This window comes from Sinohyriopsis cumingii, chromosome 9 (genome assembly GCF_028554795.1).
Source record: "Sinohyriopsis cumingii isolate HCF-2022 chromosome 9, ASM2855479v2, whole genome shotgun sequence".
NCBI classification, from domain to species: Eukaryota; Metazoa; Mollusca; class Bivalvia; order Unionida; family Unionidae; genus Sinohyriopsis; species Sinohyriopsis cumingii.
Genome location: NC_142969.1, coordinates 85,096,057 through 85,117,301, shown reverse-complemented (window position 1 = coordinate 85,117,301; position 21,245 = coordinate 85,096,057). Strand labels below are relative to the sequence as shown.

Sequence of the window (21,245 nt, the reverse complement as noted above, 5' to 3'; positions counted from 1 at the left end):
TATATTTGACAAATCGCGATAGATAACATATCCCATTTTCGAATGGTATAAAGAAGGAATGAGTTGTAAGAAAGACTTGCTTGAGCCTATACTGATGGTAACATTTTTACATTACTTAAATCATAGCAAGTAATGCCGATAAAAGCTAGTGGAAAAACACATGTGAGATACGGAGGGGTGAACCAGTTGTAATTTTATACAAAAGTGTAAGTTTATGGGGGTATTTTTTTGTTTGTTCTATTCTTTTTATATTTTTTCTCGTCTGGATTCAAGACCTTTCATTCTTATTTATTGGTGTAGCGATTTAATATTTACTAATTGTGTTGCACTAGTCATGATTCTGACCGCCTCATTTTGTATTTTTTCGAGTTCCCTGTTCCCGAGCAATGTTCATTTCTCCCAAACCAAGTAACCATATTCCAGAATGGGTTGTATAAAATATAAAAAGGTAATTCTCAATATTTCCGGTCAAGTTGGAATTAAGGCTACATTAATTTTTGACCATGCCTTTTCCATTATATAGTTTATGTGTGTGTCATTAACAGTCACCTGAAAGAAAACTCCAATATATATACCTGTCAACGTCCTTAACTCTTCGGTTGAGCAGATTTTGTGGTGGATGTAAGGGATTATTAATTTTCCTACCAATTATCAGAGATTCAGATTTAGAAAGGTTTAAAGACACAAACCAACTAGGTCCCCACTGGGAAATGTTTCCAAGTCAGAACTGGGGATATGAGAGATTACGATAGAATTATCTAAGATTAGAAAGAAACTTGTATCACAAGCAAATAAACTCATATTCGTGTGTATTCCTAGATTTTGTCATGTATGTATATCAGAAAAATTGAAGGGTTTAAGACGTATCGTTTGTGCACAACAACTCTAGCAAACCTTCACTCTGAAAACACATCTGGAGTTATCACTACTTGTTTTCTGCTTTCGAGACAGCTAGATAACCAATTTGAAAGGCTTTGTGTGATACTAGTAGCTTCAAATATGTGAATGAGTCCTTTATGTCACACCCGGTCTAAAACTTTACTAATTTCTCAAACAAACCTCTAATTTCCTTACGGGAATGTACATGTTTGCAGAACTTGTCATAGATGTATGTTAAGTTATTTATATTTGCTTTACCTAAGTTAAAGCGCTGTGTTCACATACAGGGTTTCTTCTTGCGCTTCTCCATAGCCTAATCATGATCTTCATTATTTAATATTGTTTAAAATATCCGTCCCATGGGAATTTTCAAAGAGTTTTATGGCAATAGCAACAATCAGAAAACGAATGTATGTAGTGGATAGACCAAACTCACCTTAGTAACATCGCAATCATACCCTTCTTCAGGGCATTTTCAATAGTCCAGAAAATCAACGCAAATGTATTCGGTGGATAGACCAAACGCGACTTTGTAACAATGCAATCATATCCTTGTCATCGCGAATTTAATAGTCCAGAGAATAAACACGAATGTATTCGGTGGATAGACCAAACGCGACTTAGTAACATCGCAAATATATCCTTCGTAATCGCGATTTGAATAGTCCAGATAGTAAACACGAATATATTCGGTGGATAGACCGAACGCGACTTAGTAACATTGCAATCATATCCTTCGTAATCGCGATTTTAATAGTCCAGATTATCTAACTGAATGTATTGTTGGATAGACCAAGCGCGATTAGTAACATCACAAATATATCCTTCGTCATGGCAATTTTAATAGTAAAGAATGTTTGCAATTGCGTGGCAATATCCTTAAAACCATTCATTGAATCTTAATACAATTTTAATATGCATTTATGTTTACTTAAATAAATTCATTCTAGGCACAAATACATACCATATTGTTTTCAGTTACAATGTTTATAGGTTTAATGCGAATTGTATACGTGAATAAGTACGTTTGAAGAGACACCTTTCTCTAATGATGTCAAATGAGGGATAATTAATCCTGTTAATCCTGTTAATATAAATATGCAATTTTGTCAATTTTGTCAAATCAAATTTTCTTTTGAAATGGTAAGCACTTTCTAAAAAAGCCACAAGAAACTTTATTGAAATACAGAGAAGTTATATCAGTGATTTTTTAAACATGTTTCATAGTGAACCTGTCCACGTAGGAGAATCCGCAAGATTCATGTTCCAACATTGGTTATTTACTGTGTATATTGAATTCAAATGAGCATTACAAAATAGATACATTGTAATTATTTCTATCTAGTAATATCTTGATAATATTATAGTAATTGCTTTTACGAAAATAAAATTTAATAAATTCTGAAGAAAAAATGTATTTTCGTTAGATATTAAAGTTATCAAAAATGATAATATCGTAACGTTTCACAACCATTTTGTATATACTAGAATGTCTGATCTTTTTGATGTCAGAGAGTTTAATACCTATAAATGTTGGTTTTTCAAAGAAATCTTCAACGATTCCGTTTATTTTCTTGAGAAAATTTATAAACGAGTATACATGATTAGAATATTCAGATCTAAATGTAGCCATTCCATCATTGATTGTCATTAAGAAGTTCATCATCGGAATGTCGCAATTATCGACGTATTTTTTTGTTGCAGCGTCATCGCTTGATTATGGTTCTCCAAGACGAGTAATTTTATTATTAGTCATATTCGGAGAACCAGAACGGACAAGGAGTGACAAGACCACTTCTTCGAGTAGAAACATTCGTTCTAGCGGCGCCGGTGGTATAACTTGCATCTTGCCCTTCTTTCTCACTTGTTGTTTGGACTGGTTGTTTTTGTCGTTATTGTGGTTGTTTTTGTCTTTTGTAATTGTTGCTGTGATTTTTATTTTTTTAATTATAATTGTTGTTGTAATTGTAGTTCTCGTTGTTGTAACAATGCAAGATGATTATTCCATCACTAAATGCAATGTATCTTGGAGCATTACTTTGGATCCGATCAACTCCGTAGTGTAAGCGAAATATAAATTTATACTAGTTATCACGATTTACAGTAACAATAACGTACTCGGGTTCCAAATTTCTTTCCTTCGGTCAAAACTGCGCATGGTAAACGAAGATAATTCTTCGACGCCATTACGTTTTTATGGTGGTTATACTTTCTTCGGTAAATGTATCATTTAGTTCAGTTCTCTCTTTTGCTTGTTCTGGTTCTGGTATATGATCCTTTATATCACCTATTTCAGCACAAGCTTGGTCAATACCTTCAAGAATTTCTTGCATTGTTTGAGCAGCAGCTGTTTCATCTGGAATCTTTCGTAGAATCTTTTTCATTTTTGTTATTCCTTTTGCTATTTTTCCAGTTCCTTTAGCGGTTTTCTCCAACGTGGGAAGAGGACATTTGGTAGCCTTCGTAACCTGTTCATCTAAATGTTATATACCCTCTGTAAATTCCACCTTAGACTCCCTACGCTTTTGTACTTGTTGCTTTACAGAATTACGGACGGGGAGATATTTCTTAATTGCCTGTAGTCGCGCTCGAGCTAGTTTAGATGAGTGAGATTACATTATTGATATAATAATGATTTAATTATTCACACGCTACAGCTGCATAGAGGGTGACGACCAACAAGGAGTGTCCGGATGGGTACACTAACACGCATACAAATTTGAAAACACTAGCGACAAAGATAAAATAACAAAATTAGCTAACCCAATTAGAGAAAATCTCGGTCGATTAGAGGCTTCGGTTTGACGTTAATGACCTTGTAATTTCATATTTCTTTTTCGTAAGAAGCTTTATTTTCGCAAATGGACGTGTCTAAAAAGTGTTCTGTTCTGCTGCTGACGTGGACATCTGAAGACCAAGCTGTATAATGTAAATTCCATATTACACACTTCAATCATACATCAAGCGAAACGTTCTTTGAACGATACCTAACATATGTATGATAGCCAACATAACCAGTGAGGAAAACCAGTAAAATTATTTTCCTTAGAAAAGAAATAACTTTAGAGCGCCATCTATACAATTACACTAATGACCGACGATACGATGTCCAAATATATACAATAGCACTCAAGACCAACAACAATGCAATGGTCTAAATGTATACAATTACACTAAATACTGACACCGATACGGTGGTCCAAACATGTACAATGACAACAAACACCGACAACTATACGATGGTCCAGATGAAAACAGTTCTGCAAGTTCATGTAAACCCAGTACAGGGGAAAAAGTTGAATTTAATGAATATCTAATTGAGTTAAATGGTTTAAATATACAGTTATCAGCACAATCAGTGGAATGTTTAAAAGTGTGCTTGTTCAACATATTTTACTAGAATACACATAGTTGTGCAACAGATATCTTAGATTACTCGCCTACATAGACATTGCAGGTGAGTCATCCAAAGTGGAGAACTCGGATGTGTCAAAATGTCGTTGTACCTGTAGGTCGTTATCATCAAAATACTATGTCATTTAAGTGATTGGTTAAATGCATGTTTCTTTTCGTTAAATCTACCCATTTCCTCCGATTAAAATTCTCTTGTGTGCGTAGTATCGTGATTCTTCCAGATTTCAGTAAAGACTCAAATGTTATAATAAATGTTATAATAAATTTTCTTGAGAAATGACAATCAACATTCAAGCATAAAAGGTTAGATACTACCAATTGATAACGAATAATAACGGAAAAGCATGTGAAAATAAGAAAAAACATCATAGAATCATTATGGAATTTTAATATGTAGAAAATATCTTGAAAATATAATTTTGAAATATGTTTATTATGAACTAATTATTCAGGAGTCATGATATTCTACTGAAGATTTGGAAATTTAATAAATCAGTATGTGACTATTTAATTAATACAAAACTTGCATGAAACAAAAACAAAAAAAACTTGTAAACTATGAAAGATCTGTCACATTGTTAAATATGAGAGACATGCCACAATGTAAAGCATGAAAGACATGTCACAATGTAAAGTATGATAGAATATCACAATATAAAGTATAATAGAAAATCACAATGTCAAGTATGAAAGACATATCACAATGTCAGGTATAAAAGACATGTCACAATGTGAGGTTTGAAAGACATGTCACAATGTAAAGTATGAATGAAATGTCACAAGTCAAGTACGAAAAACACTGCAAAGTTAAACAATGAACCTCAAATAAAACGGAAAGGCACAAATAATTGCTACAAAACAATAAGACTTAATGCAATATATCAGATCTCTACTTTAGAACATAATCTATTTTACATTATATCAATCAGAAGTATATAATAATATACAGGATTGACCAGTACTATTTCATACAAAACTCGTAATGAATAGCACTGATTTAAGTAAATGAACATATACACATTTTATTTACCTTCATTTTACATATTTTATTATGCACAGAATTTGAAAGAATGTTATGCGAAACTCGCTCCTACATCATCAATAGCACATCTTGTACACTTAGATATATACTACATCTCAAATATGATAGGAACTACCTTCAAAACAATCAATGGTTTTTATTTCGTACATAATTGCATTGTTATAGGCTGCTTTGAGCGGCGCTGTTCGGTGATGTATGCCATTTTTATACCATGTCATTCTACGTGTTAATAAAACACAGACTTTTCCGTGTTCAAGTTCAACTCAAATCTCTGGCAGATACCTAAGCTACAAATACAATGTTAAACCAGTCTCCATAACACAAATTATATTGAAACATTATCCAACCAGTCTCCATAACACAAATGATATCCAAACAGTATCCAATCCGTCTTCATAACACAAATTATATCCACACATTATCCTATCGGTCTTCATAATATACATTATATCCAAACATTATCAAATCAGTCTTCCTATTACCAGCGATATCCATACACGTTCACATCGGTCTTCATAACACAAATGATATACAAACGGTCTTCATAACATAAATTATATTCAAACATCAAAAACAGCCTTCTTATTACCAACGATATCTATACACGTTCAAATCGGTCTTAATACCACAAATGATATCCAAACATATCAATAACATGCTGTAAAAAAACTACGAGTAAATCTTTTCATTTTATTACAACGACAGCCTTCTTTATTGTAAAATGATGGAGAGAATCAAAAGTTCTCAAAATGGTGTTTAAACAAGGCTCTAGTATTTCGGCTGGTCTCCTCGCATGCTCTCTCCACGCTTTTCGTGACACCTGGCGGTCCACAGCTAAAAACACCCACCTTTCGCACCTGTAAAATATAAATGCAAGACAAACTTATATTTCACATAAGACAAGTCTTTTTTGTGTGGAAATTATACATGGAGACCAATCGTTTATGGTATAAACGAATATAGTTGACATCAATTTTGTTTTCATATCCAATCCTTATAAACTTAATTATCATTATTTTGTTAAACATCATCCTAACATTATTATCAAGGTGGTTGTTGTTGTTCCTGGGTTTAACGCCATTTTTCAGCACAAGATAGGCTACACATGGTGGCCAGTATAACTGGTGGAAGAAGAACCCTGAAAAACCCAGGGAAGAACCAGCGACCCACGAGAAGCTACTGACAGGCTTTCCCACGTACCCACGCTAGCCCAGCCTTGGACTCGAACCCACTAAAACAGAGGTGAGATGGCAGTGATCCGGAACGGTGAGCACTTTAAACCACTCGGCCACTCGGGGCCCCTTTTATCAAGGTAATGTTATTACTAATTAACTGCTGATGTTATTACACTTAACATACTTATTACCCTTATACTATTAGTTGTCATCTTTCAATTATTATCACCTAACACTGATCATCATTATGTTATTATCACCTTTACATAATTAACATCCTTATATTATTACCATCCTTATATTTTTATTATCATCTTTATATTATTATCATATTCATTTAATTAATTAACATAATTATATTATTTATTATCATCTTTACATTAGTATGCATTTTTTATTATTTTTTATTATTAATCCAAATCCTTATATTATTACCATCCTTATATTACCTTATGTTATTAATTATCACCTTTATATTATTTAGCATCATCCTTATAGTATCATCATTCCTACGTTATTATTGTTCTAAACGAATAATTATCAAACGTTTTCATCTAAAATTTAAAGAAAATATTTTGCGGTGGATCTAAATTTGCAAGGCTACAACGCGCGCACATTTGCATAGTTATCTATGTACGAAAGCGATTAAGCTGACATACGTGTTGGCATGTTTGTGTCTGCACGCACCAACAAGCACGCCTTTGGATGTGGATAACAGATTTACTTACCTGTGGATGTACCTTGTGAAGAGCTCCGAACATACTATTAAGTTGTGGACGTCCAAAGTGAGTTGCTGCCTTCAGCCCAGTGAATACACTTCTTCCACCAGACAACTTCTGGAAATGTTCCTCGCATATGTACTGAACATAAAACAATATTACCAGTAGTAGCAGTAAGTTGCTGATGTATCCGAATATATATATAGCCTTACATCGTTAATTGTTCCAAATAAAAAGAGAAACGTCTGTATTTGATGGCATTCTATTTTGTAGATAAGTGATTTTAGGCAGTTTATTGATTTTCAAGAATGTATTAACAGTTGTTAATTGTCTGGCAATATATTAAAAAAAAGTGAAAGTTTATCGGTATGTGCAAAGTTTAGTGGTGAATAAAATATTTAATTAGACTGATTCTACCTAAATGAAGTCCACCTAAGATCACTTTGGAAACGTATTTTCCCCTATTTTCAAGGACCTCAATACAGCAGTCACTTTCAACTAATACTACATATTAGTTCGTCTAAGCATCTTAGGACACGCATCATGAAATCCGAAGTTCACACTTGCATTGTTGTTTCTTGTTTCAAATGTGTATGGTTTAAAAGTAAACCTTTCTAATCCGAATATTAGTACTTCAGGTTGCGCATGATACAACACGACACAACACCCTATGCTAATAAGTATTCCTATCTCAACTGACTAAACACGTATACCTAAACAAATACAGATAATTCCATATGTTACGAAATTAAGGAGGGTCACTTTTACGAGCCTATCCCATTCTGTCAAAGTATTATGGATACTGCTACCAGACATTGACTAGTTCCTAGAGCTGAAGAATATCTTCCCAATACCGACCTTTCATTAATCAATAGATAATCATAAAATCATTAGGATCAGGATTTTTAACGTAGCTCTAACAATTTTTTAGTCATATTGCTACTATGTCTGCAGTGTTGCAGTTTATAGTGATGTCTAGCACTGGTGCATCATGCTGCAGATATGTAGCATGATGTCCCACCCAGTCACATTATCCTGACACCAGGCCGACCAGTCCTAACACTAGGCCACGATCTCCCGCTTCTGAGGCGGACGCTCTAACCAGTAGGCCACCGGAGCGGTTAATCCTAAAATCTAACAATGCTATGATTGGAGACGTAATACGAATAGCGCATACCCTTGGTTTATTACACAAATGAACAATTAATGATAGTGTCAAAACTAACCAGCATAGTGGTCCGTAGATCAAAATTTTGGAAGAACTGTGTTATGAATATATCGATTGACACTACTGCCTTCTCGTCTATCGATTCCACTTCCCGCAAAATATCGAGCAACCATTCAAAATGGCGCTGGCTTCCGGTGATCCAGATAAAGTACAACTGAAATCAAAGGCACAATATATAATTCTGATCGAAGGAATGGCAATGGCTTAGGCAGTTACTCTCTTTCAAAATAATTTGATGTCTAGAGGTCACCATAGTGTGATAGTCTGCAAGTTTACAAGTTTGTTGATAGCAATAAAACTAGTGCAAATTTGGTGAAACTTGGCATTCAATAACGTTTCATTGAGACAGGATTTGACATCAAGAAATATGCACTCCTTATCCCAAAGGCTTTCTGAAAATGTGAACATATGTCAAAGTATTGATATTTATGAAAATACAACATTTTGCTGGTGCAGACTGAACGCAAAGACCCGTTTGAGACCCTTTATTCTGAAATCGACCAAATCGGTTTCTGTCTTACTGTTTTCATTTCTAATCTGAAATATATAAAAAGCTGCAATGTACAAAGCTACCTTCTGACAACGAATCTTATATGTGCTCTTGATTGTGGCCATGTGGATGAAATCTTTCAAGATGGAGGCATAAGGGGTCACACCAATACCTGCCCCTACTAGGACAGACACTTCATACTGGTACCAGTCCTGTTGCCCAGCTCCGTACGGTCCGTCCAGATACAGCTGGAGAAGGTAGGAAATGAAATAATGTACATTTCCTGTATCTTTTTTATGTCGCTAGAAATGGAATACGATTATAATTCCTAACAAACGTCTGCATTTTAAATATAGGAATCCTAAATTATGCTGATTTTGCTACTTCGAGAATAAGCTTTTCTAACATTTTAAACACAAAAGTATCCTGAAAGTTACCAAATTGCTATTTCTTTTGACACTCCGCTTAATACATCTGACGAACACGTCATCATAAGTCAATGACTTAACACGATAACTCATGGGGCCAAGTTTTATCGTAATGCACTGGCATTAAGGGAGGATCCAGATGAAAGGCCAAAAGATATGCAGTTGAGGCTAGCAAATAGCTGACAATAGTAATTAACTGTCGTGTTTTTCTTGGTGAAACAAGTCATCGCAAATAATGACATCATATAAAATATGTGTGCGTCTGTGAGTGCATATCTGTGTGGGTGTGCTGTGACTGCCTGTGTCTGTGAGTAAGACAGACATACACAGACAGAAAGGCGGACAAAGAGCTGATGAAGCGATATATTGTGCTGCAAATTCATTTAGTTACCTTGGGTAAGGGTCCATCCTTAAGATTTTCTGGATCAAAATTATTACGTAAGTTCCACGTCCAGGGTCCAAGAGCCCGGATATGGATGGATAAGCTATCTTCGTGAGGGGCTGAAGTCAATGTGAACGGGTGATACTCATTTCTACCTTGGGCAAGACAGGCGATCCGAACCCACTGACCAGACTTGTACTCAAAATGAGACGGCCTTTTAAATTCAATGAAGGTAACATCTGCAGCACAATGAAAGAATGCATTAAATAATTGACAAATGCTAAAATGAGTTACGACCAGTAGATTAAATGAAGTTGTCTACTTTTGTATTCATATAACCTTTGTATTCATATACAGAAAACCCAACCCTGGATCGATGTATAGGAGCTTGTCTTTAATGCAAGAAGGGCTTTGGAATGTTACTGTTCCGGTATTTTTATCTCAAAATACAGCTCTGTGCAAGGGTAAAATTCCATCAATATTTGGAAATATATCTAAAAGGGATCTTTGCCAGGTCAATGATTTAATTTACTGATACTTACTAATATCGTTCAAGACTCCAGAAGTGACAAATGCAAACACAGAAGAGTAGAATCTTTTCTTTTAATGCGAAACTAGCTAGACAGCATTACTATCCGGTAACATGCAGAAAATGTCAGAAAGTATGCCGCATCGTCCAGAACAATATTCCACTAAGGTGAGGTATGTTTGTTTCAGAATGAATTTATCTGCAATTCAGTATTCAGCTAACTCACCAAACTAAAGAATGTTCAAGCTCTTACCAGATGCCATGTTCTCCGCCTGTAGGACACAAATTTCCATCCGTTTTCGGCTAAGGCTTATCATTTTGTCAATGCTAAACAAGATGGCAGGTCCCACAAAGTATACATGAAATGTCGGCTTTTGAACAATAGCGTATGATCCATGGAGGAACGTCAGGATATATAACACAATGATCAGCTTGTGTGTGGCCCAGAATGCGTTGAAAATGTACCGCCTTGCAGTTTGTGTTGCAAATACGTAGATTGTATATACGATAATCACTAGCAATACTCCTGTAAAACCTGGAAACACGTAGAATATATATGAAACATTTATGCAAGCAACTTTGCTGCTGTAGCACTAATTAAATCATACGATGATAAATCTTACTTGCTACATTGTTGTGAAGCTTTCGGATGCGTGCTCTATTGTAATTTAATTCAGAAATACAGACATAACAAATAATATGCTCGAATCAGACATATCCTTGACAACGAGATAAAACAAACTGCAATGCTTAATATGACATTAGTCTTTATATTTCTTTTTAAAACTGAGTTGAATGTAATGACTTTTGTGTTTCCTGTCTCAAGAATGAGCAAAAAGTGAACGTGTAATAAATTCCTAAAGCTTTTCCCAATGTAGACATTTTAATTTTTCGGGGATGTGGAATTTAAATGGTTTAATACTTTGGCTGAAACAGTTATAGTGGATGCTTACCTGCCAGGTTTCCAAACAACCAAAACCCAAACGACGGCAGAAAATCGGCCCTGAAGAAAATAAAGATACATTTAACAAGTCTTTCTGTTCGAACTTGTAATCCGTTTAATCAATTGTATAGTTAATCACATAATCCATTTAACCAATGATATAGCTAATTAAGCAATCTGTTTATTCAATGGTATACTTGACCAACTAGTCCATTTAATCAGTGGTATAGTTAACCAGATAATCCATTTGATCAATGGTATACTTGACCAAATAATCTATTTAAACAATGATATACTTAATCAAGCAATCAGTTTAATCGACAATAAGGTCAGCAAATTAATCCATTTAATCAATAGTATATTTAATCAAGCAATCGGTTTGATCAATGGTTAATCATGCAATGTAATCACTGGTATAGTTAGTCTAGCAATCGGTTAATCAATCTGTTAACCGAACAATGTTTATCCCTGTACTCTAAATATAGATGTTTTCAGCGTGCATTGGTATACATCCATATTACGATACATGTTTATAAAATGCACGCAAAATATAATAAATATATATTCATAAAATCTGAATTATGATGCAAATTTAAGTTTGTTTTGCTTTTGTGTTAAGAATGTTTATCTTAACACTGGAACTTGTGGTGACAGTGGTAAATGTTACTAATCATGTAAATATATATGACTGATGCTGAAGATACATGTTAATTCATTATTACAAGTCAAATCCATCAATTGGAAAATCCTTATTCCTTTCAAACGCAGTGTGTTAATCAAACTGATATTGGACTTTTATCTTCATTAGGTGGCCTGAGAGGTTAGAGTGTTCTTCTAGAGTACAACATGTCGCAGATTCAAACCATGGCGGAGTAATATAAAGGACAAAAAATGGTACTAGCAGCTGCCTCATCAATCAGAGGTTAGTGTTAGGACTGGTCTGCCTGCAGTCAGAATAATTTGACTGGGTGGGACATGATGATACATGTCTGCGGCATGCTGCCTCAGTGGTACACCACTTTAAATTGCCACACTGCAGACATCGTAGCGACATGACAATTTGTTTTAAAGTTACGTTATGAATCCAGCACACACACGTGTACTTTATATTGTGCTTTATCTGGCAAGAAACACTGATATGCATCCAAATTATATTTCGTTCCTAACAGATTTCAATCTGAACACCGGCGACCGAATGTGCCATATATTTAATGCTACAATTTACTGGAGACGAACCACAAAAACCCAACTTAAACAAAATTGTTTCTAGGCTGAGTAGCATTCCCATTGACTGAACCATGTAGATGTTCTGCTTCTTGTCTGAATTTTTGGGGAGGCGATAAAAGACAAATATACTAAAAAATTATATTGTAAGAAAGAACTTGTCTATACCTACCTGAAGACAATAGAGTCGAAGACGCATAAGTACTTGGTAGGTTGCGTGGCAAGATGGTAAAAGTTGAAACTGTACCCAAGCACGTGCATACCTGAAACGTAATATGTAAATATTTTCCTCTGTTTTATCCCCAAGAAAGCATGGAATATACATCATGTCTGAAAAACTTGCTAGGAGCAGGCATCATAAAGTACAGCATTCACGAGAGTTTATAACACGGATTAGGTTCGTAAAACGGACCCTCCGAAACGTTGTAACATATGGCATTCTTTAAATATTTTAATGATACATACTTAGTAATTTGAGATAAGAATACGTCAGATTGTATTGTGTGTTTAGGTCGTGCTTTGTATTGCATGACAACATGTACTAATATCCAGAAGGGAAAGGCTTCCTGTGGAATCTTACAAGTGTGAATCAAGGAAAACGATGCAAGATTGATATTAGAGGTTCGTGGCGTATGTTCATTCATTGAAATGGAAAAAGTTCTGTAGTTAAAAACCTTGCAATAGGCAATAACTTTTGTTGTGAGGCCCCTGTAAATAGGGAAGTCATGGACTGTCAAGATCACGCTCACGCAGGTGTTTGATTCGCTAGGTATTTGATCGCTTTTGTGTAACATTACTACAATTACAACTCCTTACCTTCCTTCTGCTTGAGTTATAACAATACTTGTTCTTAGTTGCTTCTATGCCAAGTAAAACATTTATGTCTTTATGTTATAAGATGACCTTCCATGGGTAAATGCGAGATTCGCCCTGAGATCTCACAGGTGCATATTTACAGTTATGTGTATCCATACAGACTATGTACACGTGATATTATGCATGTGCACTATGTCATTACCTGTGAAAAACAAAGCTGTCCACGCCACAATCTTGTGAAAGGCAACATGAGAGTCAAATGGCATGTAGAGGTTAAAGAACGTTCCCCTTAAGAATGTTATAGTATTTCGACACATTGTCAGCAACAGTAAGGAAAATGTGAAATTCATCACGGCTGCGGCACCACGAGTAAAGCTAATACCGTAACTCATCAGAGCCCTCAGTCCACTGTGTTCTCTTTCCACCGCATAACCTATTGAAAAGAACAAAGTTCGTCGGTTTTTTATAGGAAAGGCTTAAGCAGATAGCTACATCAAACCCAAAAGAAAATACAATAAGATATATGCCTGGCATTAAAACAAATTCAAAATGACAGGTACTGTTGGTACACAATTAGTTCACTTCTCTTAATTTACAATTTAAAACCGCTGCAATCAGCAAGATGTTTCGATAAGGTAAATAAAAGATCGTGTAATCGTCAAACTAAGACACTTTTCCGTGCATAATACAAGCTAATAAGAAATAAATGCCAAAAGATAATGGAAAAGAAATAATTCCCCAAAATCTATGTACCAGAAATGGTAGATTATACACCAGGTCTATATAAAATATATATCTATTTAGACATTTGAAGGACATGGTTGATTCATATTACTGATTAATGGGTCTCAATGAACGTGGCATTTGATTAAGAAGGAAACTAGATTTGCATAATTAGTTAAAAAGACATACAATAACCGAGACGTTTATATCGGAAAATCTACTTGTTTCTTGGTTACTGGGTTAGTGAAAGTCTTTAACAATATTCTGCTTAAAAAAAATTAAACGATAACAAATGCTTTTGTGAAAAGTCCTTTTTCAAATAGTTACAATGCTTTTAACATGTGACCTTTGACATTGACATGTCTAAATTAGTATGCTTTTTTTAGACCTGAACTAAAGTTACGACACAGAATTATTTATTTCTTCAATCACATTGATTTTGACCTTTGACCTAAATTCAAATCTGATTTACTTCCAATCAAAGGTAGGGTTATAGATAACTCAGTCGTTAGAGTACCGGACTCGCAATTGAAAGGGTTTGGGTCCAAATCCTTCCCTCGGATCAGTGTAACTTTACCATAGTGCTTCTTTGGTCAAGGTACTCTACTTCATTTGCCTCTGAACTAAATGAAATAGCCTACCTATGTTGATGAGCCGTCTAATATTAAATTAAATTAAAGTGTACTAATAACTTTACAATATCAGTAGTAAAATTGCATGCAAAAACAAAAATCGTTCATTTTTCAGTTACAGTGACCACGAATTTTGACCTTTTGACCCCAAATCAATAGACATCTATCACACCTAAACATATGTCATTTTGTCTGGGTCTATGAAGTGGAATTCGTTTTTATTCTTTCAGCCTCAGTCACCATGTCCTTTAACCCATGAATCCAAATTTTGCAAGTTTTATTTCTTTACCCAAATTAATGCTATTTAAAACGTTTGTTGACTGTAGAGTGTAGAAACTGAAATAAAGAACAGACAGCATAACCTTGTTGGTATGTAAAAAGATGACATGCCCATTTTATGGATTACCAATGATGTGAATACTTGTTTTAGGTTCCGTGATTTTAAGATATCTAATGAATAGCTTTTACATAAACTATGCAAATAATATTAATCTGAAAAATGTACGAGAATGATTTTTTCAAGTATTTATTTCCTGGACTTTTTGAAATTTCACATGGCTACAAGTGTCAGAGAGACAAGACATAGCTAATATACTTGTAGTGCATACGATAGAATATTTCCAGAAACAGCCCGACACATATTCCGTAGAACAGCAGTAGATAAAATATATGCTGCCTATTGTTCTCGAAAAAATGCTTTATCTTTTTCATCCTGGCTTTAAGTGGAGTATATTTTTCACGAATCACAATACATTTCTTCGCCTTTCCCAAAATATTAGACTGGCTTCCAATACTTCCACTGCTTTCGGGGCTGGACAGAAGTTCTGTAGGACCTAGTTTCTGGTTTCGATGGAGAACGCTATTTTCTGCTGGAGCCTTTTTTCTAAAATCAGCACCATAATGAAAAATGAAAATGGTAACTTTAAGACTCTGTAGCTACAACAACAAAAGAAAAAAGATAAATGCATCACGAATTCTCATCACTAACATTATGTATGTTTTTTAAAGGTTCAAAAGTTTATATCTATGTTTGTATCATTTCCTTTGATATATTTTAGACTAACAACTGTATAGAAATAGTAACGTACAGGTTGTACATTAAAACTATACTCATCGTCGACAATTTGGCCATTTCCAAGACCATGTTAGAATATCACAAAACGTGTAACATATTCATTAGTTTATATACGGAACAGTTATCTGTAAGAACCATGGTCAAAACTATAATTTTTACGGCTAAAATTAAAAACCAATTACGTAAATTAGGGTAGTAGTGTTTAGAAAATCAGAAAGAAAAAATTAATATGCACATGTCTCCATTTAATAATTGAAAAACAACACGTGTGATATTATACAATTATAAATTAAAATACAGAAAGATACAACACATGATGTATGAGAATGTCACTGAAGGTACGCTACAGTGCAATGTCGGTGACTCCTTATACAACAGTATTCATACTAACTGTATGAAACTTTGTATCTTACTTTTTCCATTCATTATCTATATAACTGATTAAAAAAGCAATCGTTCAAAATTAATCTTACATTTAAAAAATTAAAATCTAACCCTTTAAAATCTAACCCTTTATTTCTTTCTTGGCTAGGATAGCAGTCCATGCAGCCTTTCCACTCGATTACCGCATTCCACAGCTTGTCCATTTGGGGTGACAATAACTTGCAAAAATCATCAAAATGAATTATTGTTTGGTCTGCCAGTCCACTGTGGGTACATATTGACTCAACCAAGTCAATCACTTCCTGTTTTCCTAAATTACTGCTGGCCATTTCGAGAAGAGAGCTTAAAAAGGCAAAGAAGTAGGTTAAGTACAGTGTTTACTGATATTACAATACGAAAGGAGATTTAACACGATTTAAAAATGCAGCTTAGACATTCATGCAGCCCGGTTGTTTCGTTGCCATAATATGTATTTTCTAAGATGCTCTTTGTTTTCATAATAGCGCAGCATATTTATCACAAGTTTCTCAGTAGATTTACCGTCAGATTTTGTATGTTTTCGACCTCATAATAATCTGCGTTACGTCATGACATCGGTCGCTCTTGACCTTTTTCATCTCAATGATTTGCACTTTCGGGAAGTGAACAACTTTTTTGTACTACTCTCCTTAAACTTTGATTAACAAACATATGTTCCATAACGATGATATTAGTTCCGATACTGCCCATTAGAGCAAAATGTAAAATTCCAGTGAATTTCTTATAATTATGGTACATACTCATTTGTTATCTACTGTTCTGCTCGTTGGCATTGGCAATTCAGCCAGTTTTATAACCACCACCAACTATGCAAAGTGAAGAAGAATAGGGGATATACAGAGGTAGACGGTGAAAACATGATGATTATTTTTACCTGAAGAATCTGATTAACTCGTCTTTCTTCAAACATCCTTTGCGTTCCAGATCAAACATTCTAAACAATGTCTGAAGCTTGTCCTGGTAGCTACCTGTTTAAATTAAAAAGATGATTTGAGTATTTTGTTCCTGGTCAGAACGATGTCCACCAGAAGGACGTACATTAACTTCAATAATTACGAAACATACCAGTAGTGTACATACTATATTTTATCTTTAAATAATAGTAACAGGTAATCCTCAAGCACATGAGTCCATTAAAGATATCGAGCTCATCGGCAATGTTTTCACCCTTAATTAAAATTTCTCATCTTACTTTAAACATATTTGCGTGAAAAATGAATTTGTGTTTAATGAAGACATTAAACGATACAATATAACAAAAGTCAGATCAGGCCTTTTATACGCAGATTCTCATGAGTGTCTAACCCAAAGTATGTGTATTAATAATGACAAAGATAGTAATTTGCTCGTGTTTGTAAGGAGCAATTTAACCGAAGATTAGTAGCCCCCTAGAACCCATGGCTTCCTGAATCTAGCTAGAGGAATTGCTAAAGTGTGGAGACACCTTTCGATAAAAGCACAACAGCATTGAGAAATTCCCCAAAAGAGATGTATCCATTGCAGTCTGTGTCCATCAACAGGAACATGTTTTCAACAAATTCAGAGTTGGGTTTTACAGCCATGGCATCAGCAAATTCCTCCTAGGAAGAAAATCAAATAAAGTGTGAATTAATTATAAACAAAATCTTCTAACTGAACAAAACTCTACCTTAGCTGTCTCTGCTAATAAGTTATATTTCACTAACACACATGAAAATTTTGAAAATCCAATTATCCCTAAAGAACATACCGAATACCTAGATCTCGTACAAACGTGAGATACTCAAACGAGAGAGAATTAGAGAAAGTCAGCACGAAATCTGCATCATCTACAGAATAATTGGTATACTCGTTACTCGATTCAAGTCTGAAAACAATTGACTACATCCTAGTAATAGCAAGTCGGACCTTGCCAGTGGAAGAGTAAAGGTCTGTGTAGAACACTGGCAATCGATAAATCCCCATATTATACGTACGAGTCAATTAATGGACTACAAAGCAATTTCGTATCAAACAAGTATATGATCCATTAGTTTTTTATTATTAATGTAGTTTTAACAATTTTAGTCATTGCCATGATGCCTGCAGTGTGGCAGTTTATAGTGATGTCCAACAAACATGCACCACAACAGACATGTAACATCATGTCCCGCCCAGTCACATTATCCAGGCCAGCCAGTCTTAATACTAACCTCTTCATGCTGAGCACCAAGCGAAGAAGCATGTAAAAAAAAATTGTTTGCTATGGCTTGGACAAGGTTTGAAGCCAGGATCGTACGCTGACGCTTAAACCACTTAAGCCACCGAAGCAGTCGATCCAGTACGATAGATAAAATACCTGCTCACGAACCTTTTCTAAGAGAAAGTGTGCTGTTTTAAATGTAAAACCTTATACAGTTTATACGTAACATGTATCCATTCAACATTAATTAGCATTATCATTTTTATACAATCTGGGTGAGATTATATAATACAAATATAATACCTAAATATGTGACACAAGAATCAAAGAAAACACCCAGATTTTACAGATGCGAGTATACTTGGTTATCTTAGTCATTGCGACCCATGTCCTGCTATTGTGTTCTTGCAAAATGTATTTAAGTTCGATTACTGTGAATGAATGAACTATACAAAGGTGAATAAAATATCCAGATGTCATGCACTCTGTCATACTTCATGAAATGAAAATAGTTAAATATTTTAACTTAGAACCATCATTTAACGCAAAGGTCAACTTTAATCCTGAACCATACGTTGAAAAAGGAAGTTCTGATAAACTGGGATACTATATTAGAGGACTCTGCAGGAAATCTCTAAATATATTGAGGATAACATAATTTTATTTAACTTGAAAAAGATGTATACGCACCTTGGTTAGCTCTATCTCCAATATGTCTTTCGTCTTCCTAGTCATAGTGTCTTCTTTATCAAGCTGTGGATCATAATCCATCTGAAAAGCCTAGCAGAATATATAACGAAAACTGAAGATCTTTACTGTTCCCAAACTATTTGGATCTATCTATCTATATTCATACAGACAAATATATATATATATAAAATTGCGTACCTACATACATACATACATACATGCATACATATATAAATGCGTGCACACACATACACTCACACACACACATACATACATACATACATACATACATACATACATACATACATACATACATACATACATACACATACATGCATGAATATAGCTATTCCTTGTTAATCAAGTTCTTTGTTAATGTTTCAGAAACGACATTTTTACAACTTAGAAAATAGTGGAAATTCATTTTTTACCTTTATCCCGGTTCTGATATTTTGACTTATTTTTTTATTTAAGGGATGTAATCAACATAATTATTAATTTTTAATAGTAACATATCTCTAGGAGATTCAGTCATGTAGTTGTTTTTATTTGAGAGGATTCATTTTTCTAATTATTCATTGGAATTACAAAGTACTCACTGGATCAGGCACCTATGATGACAGCTAACTATACTACAACTGAATATTGATTCAGGCTCAGGATAGTATTACCAATCATCTAAACGTAACGGATTCTTGTGTGGTTCTGATTTCAATTCTAGAATCAATAATTTGCGTGACCCTTACGTAAATAGAAAACGGTAACAAAGTAAATTAAATACCTCAGAAAACACCGTCTTGAAAAATCTCTCTAGAACCGCATTACGCTTCTTCTGAGTGAACGCGGATGAATATATGTGCCCCAGTTTCATTTCCGTTGTTTGCAATTGCCGATCATACCCCGACATGGATTCTTTCAAGTAGTCCACGAAATACCTACGCTGTGACTCTGTAGGAAACTGAAGGACCTGCAAATAAAAACAAAAGCTTTTTATTTAAATGTCCTAGTCTCAAACATAAATGTTTGAATGTAAAATTTCCAACATAAAATCTGGTTTATTATTGACGACTTCCTTTCGAGCGTTTTTATTTTGTTCGGTCAGGATGAGGGTGGTGCGGGGAGGGTTGTTGTTGGGCGTTGGGGTGGTGGTGACTCGATTTATTGCTTCCGCTCTTAAGACATATTCGATGCATTTTAGTTTAATTTTCTGCCCATAATAAGACATTAACATTTGTTCTCTTTGTTCATTACTTCTTAACTTGTAATGAAATTCTCGTGGTTGTTTTATTGTCGCAATAAATTGATTGGGTATAACATGAAAATTAACCTTCAGGTCGCATTCGGGAGTAAATGATACATTTAAAACTCTTACCGATACAATATATGAAAAAGCTCAAGGACATTACATCGAAGATGAGCATTGAAAAACACATTCATTATGATGAACTAATTGTGGTAAAATATGAGGAAAACTTTAAAAGTGAAAGAACTGTGTCGAAATTCACGAGAAAACATTCGACATACTGCTTACTTTCTCAAAACATTTCACAGTTCAAATGGATTTTGATGCGGAATACAGGCATTGTCTCAAAGAAATTGCAAGAGAATTGATAGTAAGGGTACTTGCTATGGTGGACATGTGTGTGCGTCTGTGTGTCTGCACGCATTTTTGGGTGTTTATACATACCGTAGGAGCGTGCATGTGTAACATTCCTGAGGAAACCTACCAAATCATACTCTTTTGGAAGCTTGATCATGACAGTTGTCTGCCCCTTGTTTGAACTTAGAATGGTTTCAAGGGATGTGAAGCTCGATATATTGATGCTTCGCAACTTCTTGCCTCTTGGATTAAGGACATCTAACTGGCAGTTTGTTTTGATGCTGACGACAATGGCGCGTGTATTTTCATTCTCTCCAACCCATTCCATTGCCTTGAAGTTGATTAACGTTCCTTAAAGATGTCATAAATAAATGAATCCATTTAAACAATCAATTAATTAATAACTTGATTAATAAAATGAATCGATCTCAGTCTGGAGACATTTTGCATAACAACGTACCACTTAAAAATTTCAAAGTAAGTTTACCCATTAATTTAGTTTGATGAATCCCAAAGACACGTTTTCGTTTGTTCAAATTATAATATTAAATGAGAAATGTGTAGGAAATAATTGCAACACCAACTGACTTCCATAAATGGGTCAGCGAGAAACCAAAACGTTATGACGGTTTGATAAAGGTCGAAAGTATAGAATGGTTGATAAAGGTCGAA

General features: G+C 34.6%; 1 protein-coding gene across 2 annotated transcripts in view; it reads right to left on the bottom strand.

Moving 5' to 3' along the window:
* Positions 1 to 5,317: 5,317 nt before the first annotated feature.
* The window catches only part of LOC149792160 (dual oxidase-like), a 38,879-nt gene continuing 22,951 nt past the window's right edge, over positions 5,318 to 21,245 (bottom strand). The window contains exons 16-31 of one of the 2 annotated variants that reach the window (XM_089969357.1): positions 20,701 to 20,924; positions 19,755 to 19,940; positions 18,974 to 19,063; positions 17,567 to 17,702; positions 16,997 to 17,090; positions 16,173 to 16,425; positions 15,233 to 15,500; positions 13,472 to 13,702; positions 12,626 to 12,716; positions 11,240 to 11,289; positions 10,540 to 10,821; positions 9,767 to 9,996; positions 9,031 to 9,195; positions 8,456 to 8,611; positions 7,239 to 7,370; positions 5,318 to 6,192 (exon numbers count right to left, since the gene is read on the bottom strand). In XM_089969357.1, the coding sequence (XP_089825483.1) occupies positions 6,070 to 6,192; positions 7,239 to 7,370; positions 8,456 to 8,611; positions 9,031 to 9,195; positions 9,767 to 9,996; positions 10,540 to 10,821; positions 11,240 to 11,289; positions 12,626 to 12,716; positions 13,472 to 13,702; positions 15,233 to 15,500; positions 16,173 to 16,425; positions 16,997 to 17,090; positions 17,567 to 17,702; positions 18,974 to 19,063; positions 19,755 to 19,940; positions 20,701 to 20,924 (2,711 nt within the window). In that variant the 3' untranslated portion in view covers positions 5,318 to 6,069. Of the gene's footprint in view, positions 6,193 to 7,238; positions 7,371 to 8,455; positions 8,612 to 9,030; positions 9,196 to 9,766; positions 9,997 to 10,539; positions 10,822 to 11,239; positions 11,290 to 12,625; positions 12,717 to 13,471; positions 13,703 to 15,232; positions 15,508 to 16,172; positions 16,426 to 16,996; positions 17,091 to 17,566; positions 17,703 to 18,973; positions 19,064 to 19,754; positions 19,941 to 20,700; positions 20,925 to 21,245 lie in introns of both variants that reach the window. The other variant, XM_089969356.1, reaches the window with a different exon arrangement.